General features: G+C 40.0%; 2 protein-coding genes across 4 annotated transcripts; one reads left to right on the top strand and one right to left on the bottom strand.

Moving 5' to 3' along the window:
• Positions 1-3,254: 3,254 nt before the first annotated feature.
• lg16h3orf38 (linkage group 16 C3orf38 homolog) lies at positions 3,255-8,807 on the bottom strand. The gene is made up of 4 exons (XM_004555557.4): positions 8,579-8,807; positions 8,179-8,354; positions 6,836-7,038; positions 3,255-6,648 (listed from the first exon to the last, which is right to left on the bottom strand). Exons 1-4 carry the CDS (start codon positions 8,703-8,705, stop codon positions 6,285-6,287), a joined length of 870 nt encoding a protein of 289 aa, XP_004555614.1. The 5' UTR covers positions 8,706-8,807; the 3' UTR covers positions 3,255-6,284.
• A 40-nt stretch (positions 8,808-8,847) lies between these two features.
• On the top strand, positions 8,848-17,924 carry zgc:152951 (uncharacterized). 3 transcript variants are annotated; one of them, XM_076875163.1, is made up of 11 exons: positions 8,848-8,867; positions 10,840-11,087; positions 11,221-11,338; positions 12,741-12,893; positions 13,015-13,203; positions 13,966-14,039; positions 14,350-14,547; positions 14,640-14,777; positions 14,860-14,949; positions 15,164-15,307; positions 15,436-17,924. In XM_076875163.1, the coding sequence occupies exons 2-11, from the start codon at positions 10,848-10,850 to the stop codon at positions 15,562-15,564; spliced, it is 1,473 nt and encodes a 490-aa protein (XP_076731278.1). In that variant the 5' UTR covers positions 8,848-8,867; positions 10,840-10,847; the 3' UTR covers positions 15,565-17,924. The 3 variants fall into 3 exon arrangements, with proteins under 3 accessions (XP_076731278.1, XP_004555615.1, XP_004555617.1); XM_004555558.6 differs by lacking the exon at positions 8,848-8,867 and adding an exon at positions 9,258-9,420; XM_004555560.6 differs by lacking the exons at positions 8,848-8,867; positions 12,741-12,893; positions 13,015-13,203 and adding an exon at positions 9,258-9,420.
• The last annotated feature ends 74 nt before the right edge of the window (positions 17,925-17,998 follow it).

Genomic DNA, 17,998 nt, shown 5'->3' with positions numbered 1-17,998 from the left:
AGGCAAGGGCAATTAATACAAGCAAAGCGAGCAGGGCTGCTGGTTTGCTCGGCCAGGCATGGCTGGAGCTGAAGAGATGGAGGATTAAGATGCAACCACAGACAAACTCCACAGCTTTCCCACACACAGCAGATGTCCACAGAGAGAAGGCGCTGGGAGCCTGGCATCAACACGCATCCGCCAACAGGCCACTTGGTCAGCCTGGCCCAATACAAGCTGACAACCTCCTGGCAGCATTTAGATAACACCATCTTCTCTGTTTAGTTTGAGAGCCAAGGGAAGGAACTCATGGGGGCCCCTGCACTGCATACGAAAGGGACTCATTGCAAAGCAGCACATTGGAGCCACTATGTGTGAAAGAGAGAGATAGAGGAACACAAAAAGATAAAGTGAGAGAGAAGTGGGGAGGGCATTGTGTGCAAGCTCAGCTCAAGTACATCAAGTACAATCTGAGGGACATTTTTGTTGCCCCCACACTGCCTCCATGTTTTTCCGATTGAAACATCCTTGAATGCATGCATTCTTTCAAGTATGCATATTTGCTTAAGTATAAATAAACACATCAGATCCAGATGCCTTCAGGAACAGGTCTGCTTGTTGTTTCCTCTAATTGACGCTAAACGAGAGTGTCACGGCCCAGGATCTTTTCACTGAGCCCTCGCTTTGTTGCCTTGAATGACGTTCGTTCCCCCAGCGGTCTCTCATTTCCACTGTTTACATGAGATAATGATGCATGTGTAAGGATACACTGCCAGGCCAAGTGAGGGGTTTGTTATGAACTGTGACGGCTGCCTCGTCAGGTCCAAAGCAATTTGTGTTAAAACGGAGCAGTGATGTCAGTTCAAACATACCGTAATAAAGTCAGATCCTGCAGCGTTGTTCTATAATGCACGCAGAGAGCAATTAATCGCTCATGCACATTCCCAAGAAAGGCTAAAAGGCCACGAGGTCAAACATGACTCTACAGATGGGACGATGTTGTTGAACTTGTTCCTCGTTTGTGTAATGTACTTAAAATGTAAATGTTTCCAGGGGATTACAATTACACTGTAGCAAGAAGTAAGTGGATAAAATGGGATTTAATGACATTCTCATTAGCTTCATTTATTTGGATTTGCATTAGCCACAGCAGTTAGTTTGCTTGAAAATGAGCGAGGTGTACCTGCTTTCCTCTATAAGTTTAACTTCCACACCGAACCAATGCTGTCTGCTGTGGATTTCAGTGATGCTGCTGTTGTGTGGACAAGAAAACTAAACCTGACAGTTGTTATACCTTATTCTGCCTGAGTCTCTCTTAGGAGCGGCAGACCATATCGCTCAGCAATACTGCAGATGAGCTAATGGCATTCTTATAACAAAGGGAGCAAAACAATTAACATTGTTATACCTTTCGCAATTTTCTAAATGATGTTGTCAATATGCTCTGACCACGAAACCCAGTATGCAATTTCTATTCATTTGATCTTATTGACTTCTTTGTATTTTATATCACCAGATATACAGCTGCTGGCTAACCATAGTCCCCTCCCACCAATCACAGATTTTGATTTGAAGGTGTCCAAATCCTATTATTCATATTGACCCAGCATCCATCAATTCCTGCTTTAAGACGTTCGATGATTCAGTGCAGTTATCAGTGGGAGAAAACGTGCTGAATAATCAGCATAAATTGCACAGCTGTGTGTCAGCCCCGCAAAAAAAAAAAAAAAAATGGAACCCTTCTACACAACTGGATGAAATATGGCGTTGCAGAACGACAGAGTGAGACTTTAACACCAAACAATGTTGACCTCATTTCCTCAGCCTCAAGTTATGTAGCTGTTTCTGTGCAGTTTTAGTGTGTGCAGGTTTATGAAACACTGCTGGGTTGGAGGGCAAGTCCAACAAGATGATAAAATAACTGTCAACCTTTGATTGAATTCTCCTCTAATGTGTTTTGTCAGCAGGAGAAATGTCATTGGCCACTAGTTGATTTTTCTTTTTGCTTTCAATTCATAAATCCTGCTCTTTGTTGTCCAGAGAATGCAGACCGCAGAGAATATTGTGTCAAAGCTGTCTCTTAACACCTTCACCGGTCCAGATAAATTACTGCCTATGAAAGCCAACAGTTCTCTCTTTTAGAACCCCATTACTTTAATGGAGGACAATTCAAGCTTGAAATATTTACAGTTTTCCTCACGGATGCAGCCATATAGAAATTGCCCAGTAACATAAGCTCAGCTTAGATTGCTCTTATGAATTGATTAGTTTCCTCCGTGATCTTAAAAGTCCTATTTTTTTCCTCTGCTTTTTGTGACCTGTGGCTCAGCCTTGCCCTTTTTTTGTGGAGTTTGAGTGCCCCCTTCTGGCCTCATGTTGTCATGAGACTACAAGTGCACTGTAGTCTCTTCCAGTAAAGTAAAATATCAAGATCATTTTTATACATGTATAAAATGCCTGGAACCAATTCAAGGATTTGTTAAATGGTTTGAGAAGACACTGGGAGTCCGTGGGTTCAACTTTAAACATTACAGCTAAAGCCATTTAGGAAGGGAGGGGAAAACACCTGGGCATCAATAAATCTGTAAATCTATCAGCCTATCAGCATTCAGCAATAAATAAAGTCACCCCTAATGAGGTCTCTTCTAGGAGCACAACATATATCTCAACAGTTGTAAAAGAGAAAAAAAAATGTAATTACAATTAAAGAAGCAGTTTCTATGGTTCACCACCAATAAGCTATTTCAAATAACTGTGGGTCTGAGTTTTAGCATGTTTCCTTATAAGAAACACACTTCTCTATTAGAGGAGGGTAAAGCGAAAAGTGTGGGGGGGGGAAACTCTCTGGAGTCAAAACTCTAACCAGACGCCACTGCAGCGGTATTTTTGAACCCGTGCGTCAGAGCTGCGCCCGTGGCCAAACCGCTTATTAAAACGCAGAGAAGCCAAGTGCCATAAAGACAGAAGGCAAGCAGCTTGTTATTATTCTTTCTGAGAGGTGAACAGGCTGAGATCAATGGCTGCAGTGGTTTCGCCTCGCCACAACTATGGCCCTATAAAGCACAAAGACCCGTGTGGCTCCGACCCATACAGTCACAGATATTAAGTATTCCAGGGGCCTTTGAAAGAGGCTGCCAAGAATAATTTCCCACATGTAACATTTCCCACCAAAGCCACAGAGTCATACTGGCATATTCTGTGCCCCCACTAGACCCCACATGCCCTCGCTAGAGTGACGCAGGAGAATCGATGGAAAAACAGATCCACTTCATTAATAAGGAGTCACGTTTGTCTTTATTTTTTATATACAGATGGCTGAAAAAAAACATTTAGGAGAAAAAAAGCAAGAACTGGATGCTGCTCGGGTGTTGCTCAAATGTGACCCAGTTTTTGTACCATGAGTATTAACGAGCTTTGCCAAACTATTTTCAAAAGTCACACTAGAACAAGCTTCAGAGACAAATGCAAAGAAGCATTGATACAGGTCACATGTTTAGCATATAGCACATATACCTGATAACATGATATCAGCACAGGTGAGTTTGAACGTGTAAAATGATCTTAGGCACGTTGTGTGGAAAAGCGATCTGCTTTCTTCATCCCATCCAGCAAAATTTCAAATCCGCAGCTGTCTGAAGCGGGTCTAGATGAATTCATGTCATGTGCCATTTGGTCCAATAAAAAAAAGGCAAGACCAATAGCACTGAGTTTTCTTTTTTTCCTGACCACAGGTAGTAAATGTATATTTGTATATGAAATGTCTGACCAACCAGTAAAGCCCTTCTAGGGTGGTGTGGCAGCTTGTGTGCAATCAAACCTACTCAAAGAGTATGAAAGTGGCTAAATATGTGGACATTAACCGCTGACACAACATCTCAGACATTAACCCTGTGGAGATTTGAGTTTTAAAAGTTACGAGTGAACAGCAGCAATGGCAGGCTATAATATACTCTATGATAGCCGGCTCTGGCTAGCTGGCAGAGCAAGCCTACATGATTGCACCAATTTTCAACTCATCTTTTTACTCCTGATGCATTCATATAGTACTACTGCATGTGATCAACTTTTGTGTACTCTTTCAAATGCTTTGTTTGGTCGGGGTCTCTCTACATTCTCCTACTCTCTCCGAAACAGATGACTGTCCCTCCCTAAGACCTGTGCCAGAGGTCTCTTCCTTTTAACAGGGTCTTCCTTTCTGCCACTGCCAAGCGCTTGCTCATAGATGATCATTGAGGTTATCTCTCTAATATTCAAGGGCATCACCTGTTTGACTGTCACTGCGGTGGTTTAACCTGAGCTAAATTTGTCTTAGATTCATCAGGCAAACGTTGTGCTGACAAACACAATTCCTAGACAAAAGGGAGCATGTTTTTATTTTGCCCACAGCTGCACTGTTTGGTCACAATTTAAAAATGCCACAAAGCCAGTTTTTCTAAACAAGTGCTGGGAATAGTAGGATGACGAGTTTGGTACCAAAAAACCAGTCAACCTGCAAGTGATTCAGCGGTATATGCATTACACTGAGAGGTGGCAGAGTTGAAGATTTTCATTGGGGCAAGATTAGAAATGAGTACATCAGAGGGAGAGCTCAGGTTAAGCGGATTGGAGACAAAGTTAGAGAAGCGAGATTGAGAGGGTTTGGACATGTGCAGAGGGGAGAGAGTGGATAAACTGGACAAAGGACATTGAATATGGGGCTAAAGAAGATGACCACAGAGAAGATTAATAGATGTAGGGAAGCAGGACATGCAGAGGGTTGATGTGACAGACACGGAGGAGGGTAGGGACAGGGTGAGATAAAAGCAGATGAGCTACTCTGATTGCCCCTAAAGGAAGCAGCAGAAAAAAAAGTATAACTGTCTGTTCTGGGAGATCCTTAAAACAGCAAAATTAAAAAGCACCATTTAGACTTGTAATTCAGTTCATTAAGGAGAGTCAGTTTCACAGCAATGTTTTCCAATCTCCAACTTCCAGCCATTTAATTAAACCACTTAACACCTGGCACTGAACAGGAACAAATTAGCTGAAATTATAATATTTTTATATGCACATTTGTCTAAATATTAGACTTTTTCTGAACTATGTTACTCTGTTGGTATTTCTAACAGACTGTTTATCTGTAAACATTGTGGGATGAAAAGCCATGAAAGCACACTGCTTGACTTTGTAGTGTCACATAAAGACAGATATTTATTTGTTAATAAATGGCTACGTTACATCTCAAAAGTTTGTTACTCATAAAACTCCTTTAAAAAAAAAAAACATACATTCAAAATTAAATTTAATCCAACAGTAAATTATTGAGAAATGTTGTGAATGGCACCGATTAAAGGAATTGCGAACAACTTGAATAAAATGCCTACATATCACACAGGTGCCCATTTTCTACAACCATCTGTTGGGACATTGTGCTGCCTAATGCAAGTTTATGTTAAATCCTTTGCAGTTATGTTGGCACGGATAAAACTGCTGTGTTAGTTTGCTGTGTTCTGTGAGGGAAGATGCATTTTAACAACTGTCAGCATGAAAAAAGCATGAATTTGTTTAAACGAGAATAACCTGAAGAGTTTCAGAAGATATTTGGTTGCTTTTGTTCAGACAATAAAACATGCAAAGGCTGATACCTATTCTTGCTTACTGTTTTTTGAACAAGTATAACTGCTTTCAGTTGTGCCATCTCAGAAAAAAAAAAAAGCCTATTAGCATTATAAACCTGCATTAGGCATCTCAATGTCCTGCTGTGACACTGAAATGCTGGCTGCTCTGCATGAACATAGTCAATTAAAAACCATAGTCACTTACAACTCTTTTCATTTTTACAGCTGAAATAAAATTTAATGTGCTTTTCTTTCCTAAAAAATACATTTCTAAGAGATCTTTTGAGTGACAGTATAACTGTTACTATACCACAAATGTATACATTGAACATATTTTACATAAGGCACAGGCTTCCAAAGCACTACATGCTTTGCAAAAAGGTACAGTATATTTAAAGCAGCCCATCCATTTACCTTCTAGGATAATCTTTGAGAATTCTGCTTTGCATGTTATGATGCAAATATTCAATTTAAATGCATCAGTTTGAGTCTACCTTTATATTATTGCATGACAGCCTATAAGTTAGAAGATAGGGTTGTATCAGATGAGTTATTAGATGCAATATGAGGTCCCAAATGCCCAGAAAATAAGTGTTCATGCAAATAAGATGAGTGTAGAGTAGAACCAAAAGGCCAAACCACCACTTTTGGATAAATAATGTGAAAGGAAATAAAACTAATAAATCTAAAACTAATCTATCTTGACTGTCAGCTACAGAGAAGCTGCAGTTCACTGGAATTGTAGGTCAAAGCAGGTGCTGGCACATCTGTCCCACTAAGAGCATCCTGCCCTCTGATTTTCAGGTTGACAAACTTTATCTTCCAGCTGTTGTTGTCCAGAGGAGAGCGGATAAGGCCAAATATTTGTTCAAAGATTCCCAGACAGACTGAATCTCTGTGAATAGTCCCAGCCACAGCCACCAACACCAAGCCATGACGAGAGGTCAAGGCTTTGAGGCCATGGGGATCCAAATTGGGACTAAAGAGGAGACGCTCATCCCTGGTCAGTGCCAAGAATCGACAACTAACCAGATCAGCACCCAGAAACTCCTCCATCTGCTCACTGCCAGCTCTGAGAAAGACATAACGCTGTTATTAGTGTTTTGGGGTTGTTTTACCTTCATCTCTATGCTTTGTAAGAAGAAAATCAGAAGGAATAATCTACCTGAAACAGAGGACTACTCTGAATAAGATTATAAACCAACAACATCAGTATTATTTAAATTCTCATTTGCTTTCACTACTAATGAGGTTCTTACTTGGAGAGGAGACGTAACTTCACATCAGGCCAGAAATGTTGTGGTCCCCAGTCTTGGGGCTGTTGGCCAAGTGAAAGGTTTTGACTGTTCAACAGCTGGAAGAACCACTGACAGAACTGCTGGCCGAGGACCAGTGGATCAAAGCCCATCCCACAGTTCACATCTGAGGAAGCCGCCTCTCCTTGAGGGTTTTCATCCACCACCTCCATAAAGAAATGAGAGGTTGTTGTTACATATGATCTTCAGTCTCTACAAGTCAGAGCACTACACCCATATTAGCTAGAAGGTCAGTTCTTTGATGGAATGGCAACAGGTTCTAAAATATAAAGTCTGAGTAAGGCTTGATTTTAGAGCTGGTGTTGACCCTGAATTTTGGGAAGTACAAATTCTAATATCAATATACAGTGCTGTAAAAAAAAAAAAACAGCACTCTCTTCCTGATTTCTTATTTTTTTGCATATTTGTCACAGTTACATGCTTCAAATCATCAAACACATTTTAGTATTGGTCAAAGATAGCCAGAGTAAATACAAAAATGCTGTCTTTAAATGATGTTTGCATTTATTATGAGTAAAAAGCTATCCAACCCTACCTGGCCCTAAGTAAAAAACAAAAAACAGAAACATCTTTCTGATTGTCAAGACAATGGAAAATAGTCTGTGGACTGACAAAACAAAATATTAACTTTTTTGGAAAGTTTGCATCCTGTTACATCTGGTGTAGAACTACTACACAGCAGTTCATAAAAAACAAAACAAAAACAAAACAAAAAAACCCAGCAGCAGTCAAACACTGTGGTGGTAGTGTGATCATTTGGGACTGCTTTGGGATCTGGATGCCTTGCCCTGACTGATTGAACCATGAATTCTGCTCTCTACCAGAAAATCCAGAGAATGTCCAGCCATCAATTTGCACCCTGAAGCTCAAGAGCACTAGGGTTATGCACCAGTGCAGGGATCCAAAACACAACAGGAACTCCATCTCTAAATAGCTCAAAAAAAATAAAATGAAGTTTTTGGAATGGCCTATTCAATATCAAAACTGCTTGATTGCAGTTCTTGTTGCCAAGGGTGGCACAGTCTGTTGTTCGGTGATTACTTTTTCAAAGCAATATATAAACTGTTATAAAGGTGTGTGAGGACACTGTGTGTGAATAACCCTAATTATGTCTTCTCTTTCCAGGCATACCAACATCAGTGCCATGTCTTCACTTCACTGAACTTCACTATTCAATAAACAATACTTTCCATCCTTTATAAAATAGATGGGTCGCCTTTGGCTTATCCCCAAATAAAACATTTACTGGCGGCAGTGGCTTCTGTTTCTCTCGTGTGTCAAGTTACCTTTACAGAGGACCACAGCTCCAGGGTCCTCTTTATAAGCATGTGTTTCTCGCTATTTGGGGGCATCGCCACACCTTCTGTAGCCAGGTACTTGAATATCAGGTCACGCTGAACCTTTTTCCTCCTCAGGAGCTCTTCGGCATTTTTAGTGAAGGCGAGAATGGTTTCTTTAGCTTCTGCAGTGGAAAAATGATCAGACAGAGTAGGATAAGCTAATCATTTATTTATCTATCCAGCAGAGGTGAGAAAACACTGAAATTGTTCATGCAATTTATTTGTTATTTCTTGGTAGGTATACAACAAATCTCTTGATTAAGGACATTATGTAACTCACTGGGCTCCAGTAAAGAGAAGTAAGCTGACTTCCTCTTTGCCATATGAAATTGAATAAAAGTCTTACCCGTAATGTTTTCCACGACTATCATCTTATTCGTGACCGTATCACTGAGTGACAGTAAGTCGCATTTTGTCATTAGGCTCAGTATCTTCGTAAATCCAGCACGCTCTGTTTCTGATAGTCCTGACATTTTTGGCAAAACGAAAACACTGGGGCGGTTTCGTCCATGCGAGTCCTGCAAGAAATCTCTCCGTACGGAAACAAGCAGTAGTGGGAACGGGATCCGTTCAAAACACTGGTTGCTATGTTACGTTGATGCGTTCGCAATATTTCGGAGGGCAGATAACTTAAGGTATTGTCAACACCGCAATTGTCACCGTAAGAGCTAGAAATTACGATAACAGAGTGAACACGAATGTAGTACAGAAGGGCTTTCGCTGCCTTTAGGTTTGTAAAAAATATGGGAATCTTGATATTTACTTACAGAAAGCAAAACAAACAAAAGACATTTTTTCCATTACTTTTTGCTCTCACTAATAAGTAGGAGCTAGAGAGTGCAGTGTCTTCTGCTGTATCATTCAGGGAAACTGGTGCTGTGTACTGACACGTTTTATGGTAATTATTACGTAAAAAAAGGGAAGTTTTCTCCATTTTTCTTTGAGTTATTAGAGGCTCATTAGAATAAATACCAAAATATCAATCGTTGAAATTTGAAGTGTACGGTGAGCTCCTGAAGGCATCATAAACCAAGCTAGCAGCTAGCCTGCGCAGTAGCGATGCTCGGACGGGAGAGCTGGTCAGCCTGTTTAGCTGGCGTCACGCTATCATATTAACATGCTTTAACGAGGCTAAGAGGATCCGTTCTCCAGTTTAATATCGTACTGTGAAGCTAGTGAACCCGAAAGGTAATGTACTGTTATCATTTGCTAATTTACCCTCAGCTAGTTATCCATTCGTTTAGCTTAGCTGGTATGTTGTTAGTGCAGTGCCGCTTATTTACATGTCACTTAAACATTTAGGCATTCTTGTTAGTTTTTTCAGTTAAACTGCTGGTCCACTTACAGTAATGTTTTAGGGTATGTAATATTATTTTCCCTTCTGTCGGGATTCACATTCAACCACACGTTGGTATTTACTGTTTATCTTTGGTCTTATTGAATTGAACTATCTTACATCTTACAGTTTGATACTTTTCTTGAAATCAGTGTATGATCGTGGTAACGCGATTAGATCTGGAGGTTTCTGTCGAGAGCAAATCAGGGGATTTGACATGTGTACGTTCAATGACACAGAAACGTACCTTAGACATTGACCTATTCCTGCTGGTTTTTATCTAGCATCTGGGTCGCATAGACAAATATTGATAGACTTCAAAGCTAAAGCTGTCAGAAGGAATGAGGAACTGTGTCATTGCAAAAAAAAAAAATCATTTCGCAGGACATGCACATCACACTGGCCAGCTTTCAACACAAGGAAATATTAAGAAATGAGCAGGAGGAAGAAACTGCCAGTGTCTAGTGGTGGTAGTATCATGCTCTGGGGCTGGGAATAATGAACGAGGTTGCCTTCAAATTCTTCAACTTCACCTCAAATCAACAGCTAGATAGTTAAAACTTGAATATAACTGGATGTCCCAACACCACCATGGTCCCAAACAAACATCTACATTGTAGCTTGCCATCGCCAGTGTGTGAATGGGTGAATGACTGAATGTAGTGTGAAGCGCTTTGGGGTCCTTAGGGACTAGAAAAGCGCTATACAAATGCAGGCCATTTACCATTTACATTCAAACTAGTTTTGAAATGGATTAAGCATTAAACATTAAGCTTCTGGACTGACTTTCCTAAAGCCCTGACCTCAAACTTATTGAAAATGTGTGGACTACTTCTGCCAAGAATAGTGGTCTAATATCTAGGCACAGTTATGCCATAAGCATAATGGATATCAAAAGTGTCTTGTTGAGGTGCAACTTGCTAAGGGAAACTTAACTTAATATTAGCGGCGGTGTATCTATATATTTCAACCTGTGTATATATACTTTTCAATATATATACTTTTCTGTGTTGTTAGAGACAATCCATACATTTTCTTCTGGTTATCTGGGGCCGGGTCACAGGGGCAGGACATATAAACAGTATACACTAGATATATGTACACAAAGCCTAAAACTAGATAATTGTATTTCAAGGAGTTTATTACATTTTGTACAAATTGAGGAGGCCAAAAGTGTGCTTCATGTTGGGTATGTTTTCTGCTTAGGGATTATCTATTTTTGCATACATTCTTCAAATTGTATAAATCTTTCTCTCTTGATTTTCCATTAGTATTTCCGATGGGAGACTATGAGAGCAGTGCTCCTGGGCGAATAACTGTGTATTCAATCCAGGGTTGCCCACACTGCACGCAGGCCAAGACCACCCTTGCTGGCTTGGGAGTGCCTGTATGTGACATAGACCTCGGTAGTCATTCAGAGCTGAGAGCAAAGGTGAAGGAGCTGACAGGACGCAGCACAGTCCCTCAGATCTTCTTTAACAATATTCATGTTGGAGGTAACGACGACCTGCAGAAACTGGTGAGGAAAAGGAAAACATTTCTGACGATACCACTAGTTTACTGGTCCCTAATGACCAGTAAACTAAGAGGTCAAGCAATGTCCAAAAATGGGGGAGAAAAACTAATTTGAATTGATACTGTAATTTCTGTAGTCACCTGAAGAGCTTCAGAGGCTGGTAAGTCTGGTGAAGGAAGAGCCCCTTCCAGCAGATGCACCACCTCTGCCACAACAGAGTCAGTCAGAGCATACAGCTTCAGAGAACGAAGGAGGTAAGGAATTAATTCTTAAGAGTTTTTGCCTGCTTAAGATCATTACTTTCCTTTCCTTCCCTTTACAGTCAAAAATGCTCTTAAGGCACATTTTAATGCGGTTCTTAAATATATTTGTAAAATACCTTCTGATATTTTAGTATATTAACTGCCTATCTTTCAAGAAATAGACAAGCATGGTCTGAAGTCAGCGTGTCCGGTTATGCATAGTCATTGTTGGCTGAAGGTGAGCCAAGAGCAAAGAGTGGTTATGAAATAGCATTGGCTGATGTAGTGAAAAAGCCATTTTTAGGCAACATCAGGTGTGTGTGTGTGTGTGTGTGTGTGTGTGTGTGTGTGTGTGTGTGTGTGTGTGTGTGTGTGTGTGTGTGTGTGTGTGTGTGTGTGTGTGTGTGTGTGTGTGTGTGTGTGTGTGTGTGTGTGTGTGTTACATCCATGCTCCTCTACTCCTCCAAATGCCAACACGGACAGTTGATACAGGAAACCTGAAACTCTGGATAAGCCTAGTAGTGCTGGGCTGCCCCACAGCACCTCATATGTACAGTGTAAACAGTGTTTGTAGAAAAATATTGAAATTTAATGTTAGCTTTTGTGAAGTTTAATTAAAATCAACAGTACGTGGTACTACACATACATCTCTGGCACCTAACGATAATGCACTGAAGAGCAGAACAAGTCATCAGATTGTAGTCGGTGTAATATAGGTGAGCTGCTTCTGATAGAGCAGTTTTATTTAGTGTTTGCACAGATGTATAGACTATTGGAGTACTTACAGTTTTGCCTTTTTAACAATGACACCCTTTACATATACAGTCAGAACCATATTATACAATACGTTCCTTATACCAGATTCTAACCATCCAAATGTTGCAGAAGCATGCCTAAAAGACTTGTGTTGCTGCCATGAGATTCACTGATTCCATATTTGCATCAATGAGCAGTTGAACTGGTGTACCTAATTAAGTGGCAGGTAAGTGTACAATATAATGGGGGGGGAGAAGAAAGAATGAAATTGCCATTTGTGCGTGTAAATATTTCTTTGGAAACATGATTTGTCTCTGTGATCCCTGTCAGACTTTATATAATAGACAGGACTGAGGTCTGATGCTTAAAAAAAATCTTAGTAATGCTTGTGCCATATATACACAGTTACACATTTACTTAATTCCTCTTCAGTAGTGTATATTCCAAAAATCTCATTTACAAACCAAAGCAATGCTGCTGTGTTGAAATGAAAGAAGCCAGAAGTTTACCCAGCTCAGGCAATACCTTTTCTCACCAGCGAGACATTTTTTCACAGATGCAGAACTACATCGTTTATCAAATTCTTTCATACATGTGTGAACATGATTATATTTCTGTGTGTTTATACATGTGTGACCTGGAAATTCCACGCGTGTAGAATTTACGTGTGAGAGAGATGAGTTGGCAGACCTAGTGGAAGACCTCAAACATGCCAGCATGATTGGCAGTCATAGGAGGGGGCTGACTTTATACAAAAAGAGCTTCTCAGGAAGTCAGCTGGTTGACTGGCTGCAAAAAGAGAAGGGCATGGGTAAGTAAGGCTGTCAGTGATATGGGTAAAATCTCATGCAATTTTCCAAGCGCCCCTATCCTTACAAAACATAGTCAAATTCAGTTCTGTCAGCACTTGATTGTGGCTATGTGTACACTAGCCAGGGCTGCAGCCTGTAATACTGGACAGGCATTGTTGAAGAAGAAGTACATGATCAGAGTTCATGGCTGTGAGCAGCAGGATGGCAATTTTGGCGAAGGAAAAGACACCATGGATGCACTGTACAGGCTACTGGAGGATGATTCAGCTCTCAACGCAGGACAGACTTCAACCTGCAGTCCCATGCAGGGTACGTCAGGACCAGATAAGGCTTGGAGTGTGCACGTATCGCATTTCAGGTTCACTCTGAGCAGTGTCTTTCAGCACTCTACTAACCCATGTCCTTTCTTTGCTGCTAACTTAGCATATGATCCTTCTGGGTTTGTGGCTTTAAGAGCTGAAATATGGTGTATCCAATAAAAACATCATTCGCTCATTAGCTTGCAACGCCTGCGTGACTGAGCGCATTCTCTGTCTTGAAAATCTATGCAGTATTTTAAAAAAATACTTAAACTCACTGTCTTCATCAGTGAATTAACATAATTTAGCAAATTTAGACTAAATAAATAAACTATATTTGATCATAAATAATGCTTTATGATGATATTATGCATAAAGTGTATCAGGCTGCAAAGAACCTAGCTGGATTTCAATGTCAGCTGCTGGCTGTTTCACAACAGTTTCCTGCTTTGCTGTGGGCTTGGGTCAAATTAATACTTGGTTTTAATTTCCTGTCAGATATTCCTTTACTTCTGCAATGGTGGTGGTGAGTCATATTGGCTGGCTCTGTGTTGGCGTGTTTATACCTGAAAGCTGCACACTTGTAGAACCTGTAGAGTCACACCATGATACCAGCAGGATTTTACCCAGCTTCCTTTTTTTCTATAGCGCCTGATAAAAAGCACAATTTGTTTTTTCTTTGTTTTGTTTTTTCCCAGCTCTTGTTTAATATTTTGACTCTGAACTATGTTGATTTTTATTTCATGTTTTTCTCTCTTTGTCTTCCTGCCAGCCACTGAGCTCTCTTTGCTTTTACGGGAGATGATTCTGAAATTGTTCTCGGAGCATCTCTCTGCCGATGGCAAGGTAATGTTGTCCCTGATGCTCACTGAGTGCATGTTGCTATTTTGTAAAAGCAACAGTGCATTTGGATCTGTGCCACACAGTGTGTACTGTTGCACTGGGCAAGCTGTGTGTTCATATGAAGTTTCACTTTGGCAAACAGAAAAAACTTGTCTGCAAACATTTCTACTGTATTTTTCACTGCAGGTCTTTTTGTGACCTACATTCAAGGTTGTTTGTCAAGATATTTTGACAGGATAATGCTTCTCTGTTACTTTATCCCTGTACAAACGGTTAAATTAAATGCATGTACTTTGTGTCCATGCTCCCACAGTCTGTGGACTATAAAGGCATGTCAGCAAATCCTGTTTTTGAGCGTTACTGTGAGCTAGCTATTCAGCTGCAGAGGGTGGAGTTGCTGTCGCTTAGCCGGGAGGAGAAGCTGGCCTTCTTCATCAATATCTACAATGCCTTAGTCATCCATGGGTACCTACGCCTAGGGGCTCCCACCAACATGTGGCAAAGATACAGAGTAGGACTACACAGCTACACTGTCTCCCCCAGAATTCCTTTGTAATATCAATAAGACTTATGTGCTGAAATTAGGAATGTTTTGAATTGTAGTTCTTCAATTATGTGAGCTACCTGATTGGAGGAGAGGTATTCACGCTGCAGGACATTGAGAATGGCATTCTTAGAGGGAACAGAAAAGGTGTCGCACAGCTTCGAAGACCCTTCTCCAAAACGGACCCACGACTTCAAGTATTCACATTTTGATAGCTGAATTTATGTGGTGACAGTTTTCTTTAGTTAACTAAAGGTCATGTCTCTTGTTGTCCACTAGGTGGCACTTCCAGATGCTGAGCCACTGATTCACTTTGCCTTGAACTGTGGTGCAAAGGGCTGTCCACCTATTAAAACATACACACCACAAGTAAGTGATTTCGCTTTAGTTTTTTTGATTCTGAGAAGGCTTAGCTAAAATAAATACACTTGGAAACTCCCTCTTCTGTCACAGTTTTTACAGTTGTGAAATTGTCCCATAGATTTCATATCAGGTTTCCCAAGTCTTGCCTCTTATAATGTCTCCCATAATCGCGGCACCCTGAATGGTCAGAAATTAATTCTTATGTGCTCGCCCCTCTCAGGACATTGACAGCCAGCTCCGCACAGCAGCCGAGGCCTTCCTGGAGAATGATTACGCCTGTGTGGTAGATTCTGTAAAAAAAGAAGTGCACCTAAGTCAGATATTTAAGTGGTACAAAGCTGATTTTGGAGGCACGGATGAGAAGGTATTTTTAAGTTTAATAGCTGTATGTGTGCACATGTATGGATCCTGAATTTTTCTTGTAGGAAAAATAGATGAATTGTTTTTTTTAATGTTTTTTTTTTTTTTGTTGCATCCCCTTCTATCTCATAGCTGCTGGGATGGGTGCTGGATCACATGGGTGACTCACCAAAGAAGACCAGCCTGCAGGGCGTCGTTTCTGCTGGAAAGACCAAAGTCAGTTTTCTCCCTTATGACTGGAGCTCCAACAGCACCCACTGAGCTCACACACAAATGCATTCACACCTACCTGTATGTACGTCTACATGTTTTACGTCCATTGTCTTCTGATTGAATCTGTACAAAATGGAAAAACGCTTATTCTTAACCATGCGTATGTTTTATACAGAACATAATGTATGTCCCTGTGACATGAGGAGCACATTCTGCTCTCATTGTAAGCTCCTACACCCCATCTTTTGATGCTGTGTAAATACTAGAGAATTTGGTAAGATCATCTCAGTATTTTCTACACATGAATGGTGTACTCCAGCAGCTTGATAGCATCAAATGCACACTAAACATATTTTATTATCTGTAACCATAGTTGTGGCTCTCCTTTCCATGTCAGCCACTCAGGACTCATAGATGATCCCATTCCTCTCTGTCCAGTTCAACACTGGTTGAGCTATTCATGTGGTGCGTATATTTATAGCAGATGGAAACGATAACTTGGCTTATCAAACATACTGCTTTTATAAGCCATAAGAAAACCTTTTGAACTTTAAAGAAAAACACTCATTCATGTGCAGCAGACTGCACCTTCTTCTCTCTGGTCCTTCATTTAAGCATTTTGCAACCTACATATTTAAATGGTTTGGTTTTCCATTCTGTGGGGAAAGGAAGGATTAGCTGCTGCTCCTTTTATCTTTTAAATGAAATCGAATATAGGTGTGGATATTATATAGTCACAACTCAGCTTGTGGCTGTAGAATCTGAAATGCAAGGTGAAGATTTTGTAAATAATGATCCTTTTTGAGTTTGTTTGCGGTTAACAACCTCTGAGCTTTTTTTTTTAAAGGGGACAAATGAAATCTGGTTGTGCTGCTCTTATTGTCCTAGTTGGTCAGCATAGGATGCACTCAATTAGTTGATTTACGTCAGCAAAGGGAGCAGCTTCTGTGTGCACACTGTGTAGAACACACAGACATATCCAGTGTCTGCTGCTTAGACTTTATTTAAATGTATGGATCAGTTTGTCTTCCTATCAACCATAGGTAAACTTATTCTTCCTCTATGCATGTTAGCCTATGTGGCTTTTCAACCCTCTTTTTAATCCAGGTATTCCACTGTAAATTGCAGAAGTGCTATTACTGTGTTTTGGGTTTTTTAGCACAGTTATTTGTTTTAAAAAGAAAATTATGAAACATTTATCAAAACCAAACCCGTTCGGGATGCACTCTGACACTTTGCATGTTTTTTTTGCCTACTTATGCTACTGAGACATATTTGTACTTTTTCACAAGGTCGCTGTTCTGTTTGTCTGTATGTGAATAATGTGCTGTTGATCCAGCTTTTTATTTCAGCATGTCTACAGAAACTGGACAAAAAAAGTCTTTAGAAGTGTACATTACCAAAATGTACCAAATGTACACTTGGTCATTAATTCAATAGGATATTAGTGTATTTAGTTTCACCTTGAACAAGTTTACAGAAACTATTCTTATTTAGGAGTTGAGCTTTTCTTTAAACTTAGCCTTTCATGGGGTTTTTTTTTAAATTAATTTTTAGTATGGTGCTTCATTGTACATTGCATAGCAGTGCAATAACGTTCCATTAAGTTTCTATAATGTGTCACATCGTCTTAATTAAGATTTTCTTATCTCAGGTCAAAGCAAAATCTGACACCAGGTTGTTTGATGTCATCAGTGCATCGTATGCTGCATGTTGTTTTCTAGTCTTAGCATTTCTGTATAGTTTGTATTTGTTTGCAAAATCATTTTCAGCATTTGATTCCTGCACACTGCTGTGTTTTTGTTAAGGCTACAAGCAGCACCAAAGCAAATGGTTAAATTAGTCTCAGAGCTGGAACACATTTGCTGCATGAGTTAGAGGAATACCCTTCAGTCTTGAATAGTAACTATAACAGGACTGCCTCTGCTGGCTAGTGTTTTTTTTTTTTTTTTTTTTTTTTTTCTTTCTTCCCCCAGCCTGTGTGCTTGGCTATAAGAACTGCTTGGACCTAAAATGTCAGATATCGAAGTACACAAAGTAAAAAACCACATCTGATAAAAGTCAGGCATACACTGATTACTGCGTATAGACTTGAGGACACCAGTCTATAGTTTTTCTTTGAATGCAGCCTTCAGCAACAAAGTGCACCTTTGGCTTTACTATATTAGTGTTAAGAGTGGGAGACACTTTGTGGACTAAATTAAACAACACAAGATTTTTGTTTATAGATGTTCCCCGTTTTTTTTTGTTTTTTTTCCCCCCAAAAGATAATAAACATACCTCATGTATCAGGAAGATGTGATGCAAAAAACTTTTTTAAACAATTCTAATATCACTGTTCCTCTTTCCTAGGATTGACAACAAAAAAATTTACATCCCTAAATAAATAAATATGCAATGTTGACCTATATGCGTATACTGAGTTTGTGTTTTCCTTTACTATACTACCTCACAGCACGCAACCTAAGCTTTAAAGCAGATC

Source organism: Maylandia zebra, linkage group LG16 (genome assembly GCF_041146795.1).
Source record: "Maylandia zebra isolate NMK-2024a linkage group LG16, Mzebra_GT3a, whole genome shotgun sequence".
NCBI classification, from domain to species: domain Eukaryota; kingdom Metazoa; phylum Chordata; class Actinopteri; order Cichliformes; family Cichlidae; genus Maylandia; species Maylandia zebra.
Note: the sequence above shows the minus strand (reverse complement) of the source record. Positions and strands in the feature narration are given on the sequence as shown.

Bases quoted from the DNA above. Each gene is read 5' to 3' on its own strand.
- lg16h3orf38 (XM_004555557.4), bottom strand. From the start codon at position 8,705: ATGTCAGGACTATCAGAAACAGAGCGTGCTGGATTTACGAAGATACTG. The intron at 8,355-8,578 runs GTAAGACTTTTA...TTTCCACTGCAG, and splicing joins AGTCGTGGAAAACATTACGG to AAGCTAAAGAAACCATTCTC. The intron at 6,649-6,835 runs GTAAGAACCTCA...TGTCTTTCTCAG, and splicing joins AAGTTACGTCTCCTCTCCAA to AGCTGGCAGTGAGCAGATGG.
- zgc:152951 (XM_076875163.1), top strand. From the start codon at position 10,848: ATGGGAGACTATGAGAGCAGTGCTCCTGGGCGAATAACTGTGTATTCA. The intron at 12,894-13,014 runs GTAAGTAAGGCT...TGTGTACACTAG, and splicing joins GCAAAAAGAGAAGGGCATGG to CCAGGGCTGCAGCCTGTAAT. The intron at 14,548-14,639 runs GTAGGACTACAC...TTTGAATTGTAG, and splicing joins ACATGTGGCAAAGATACAGA to TTCTTCAATTATGTGAGCTA.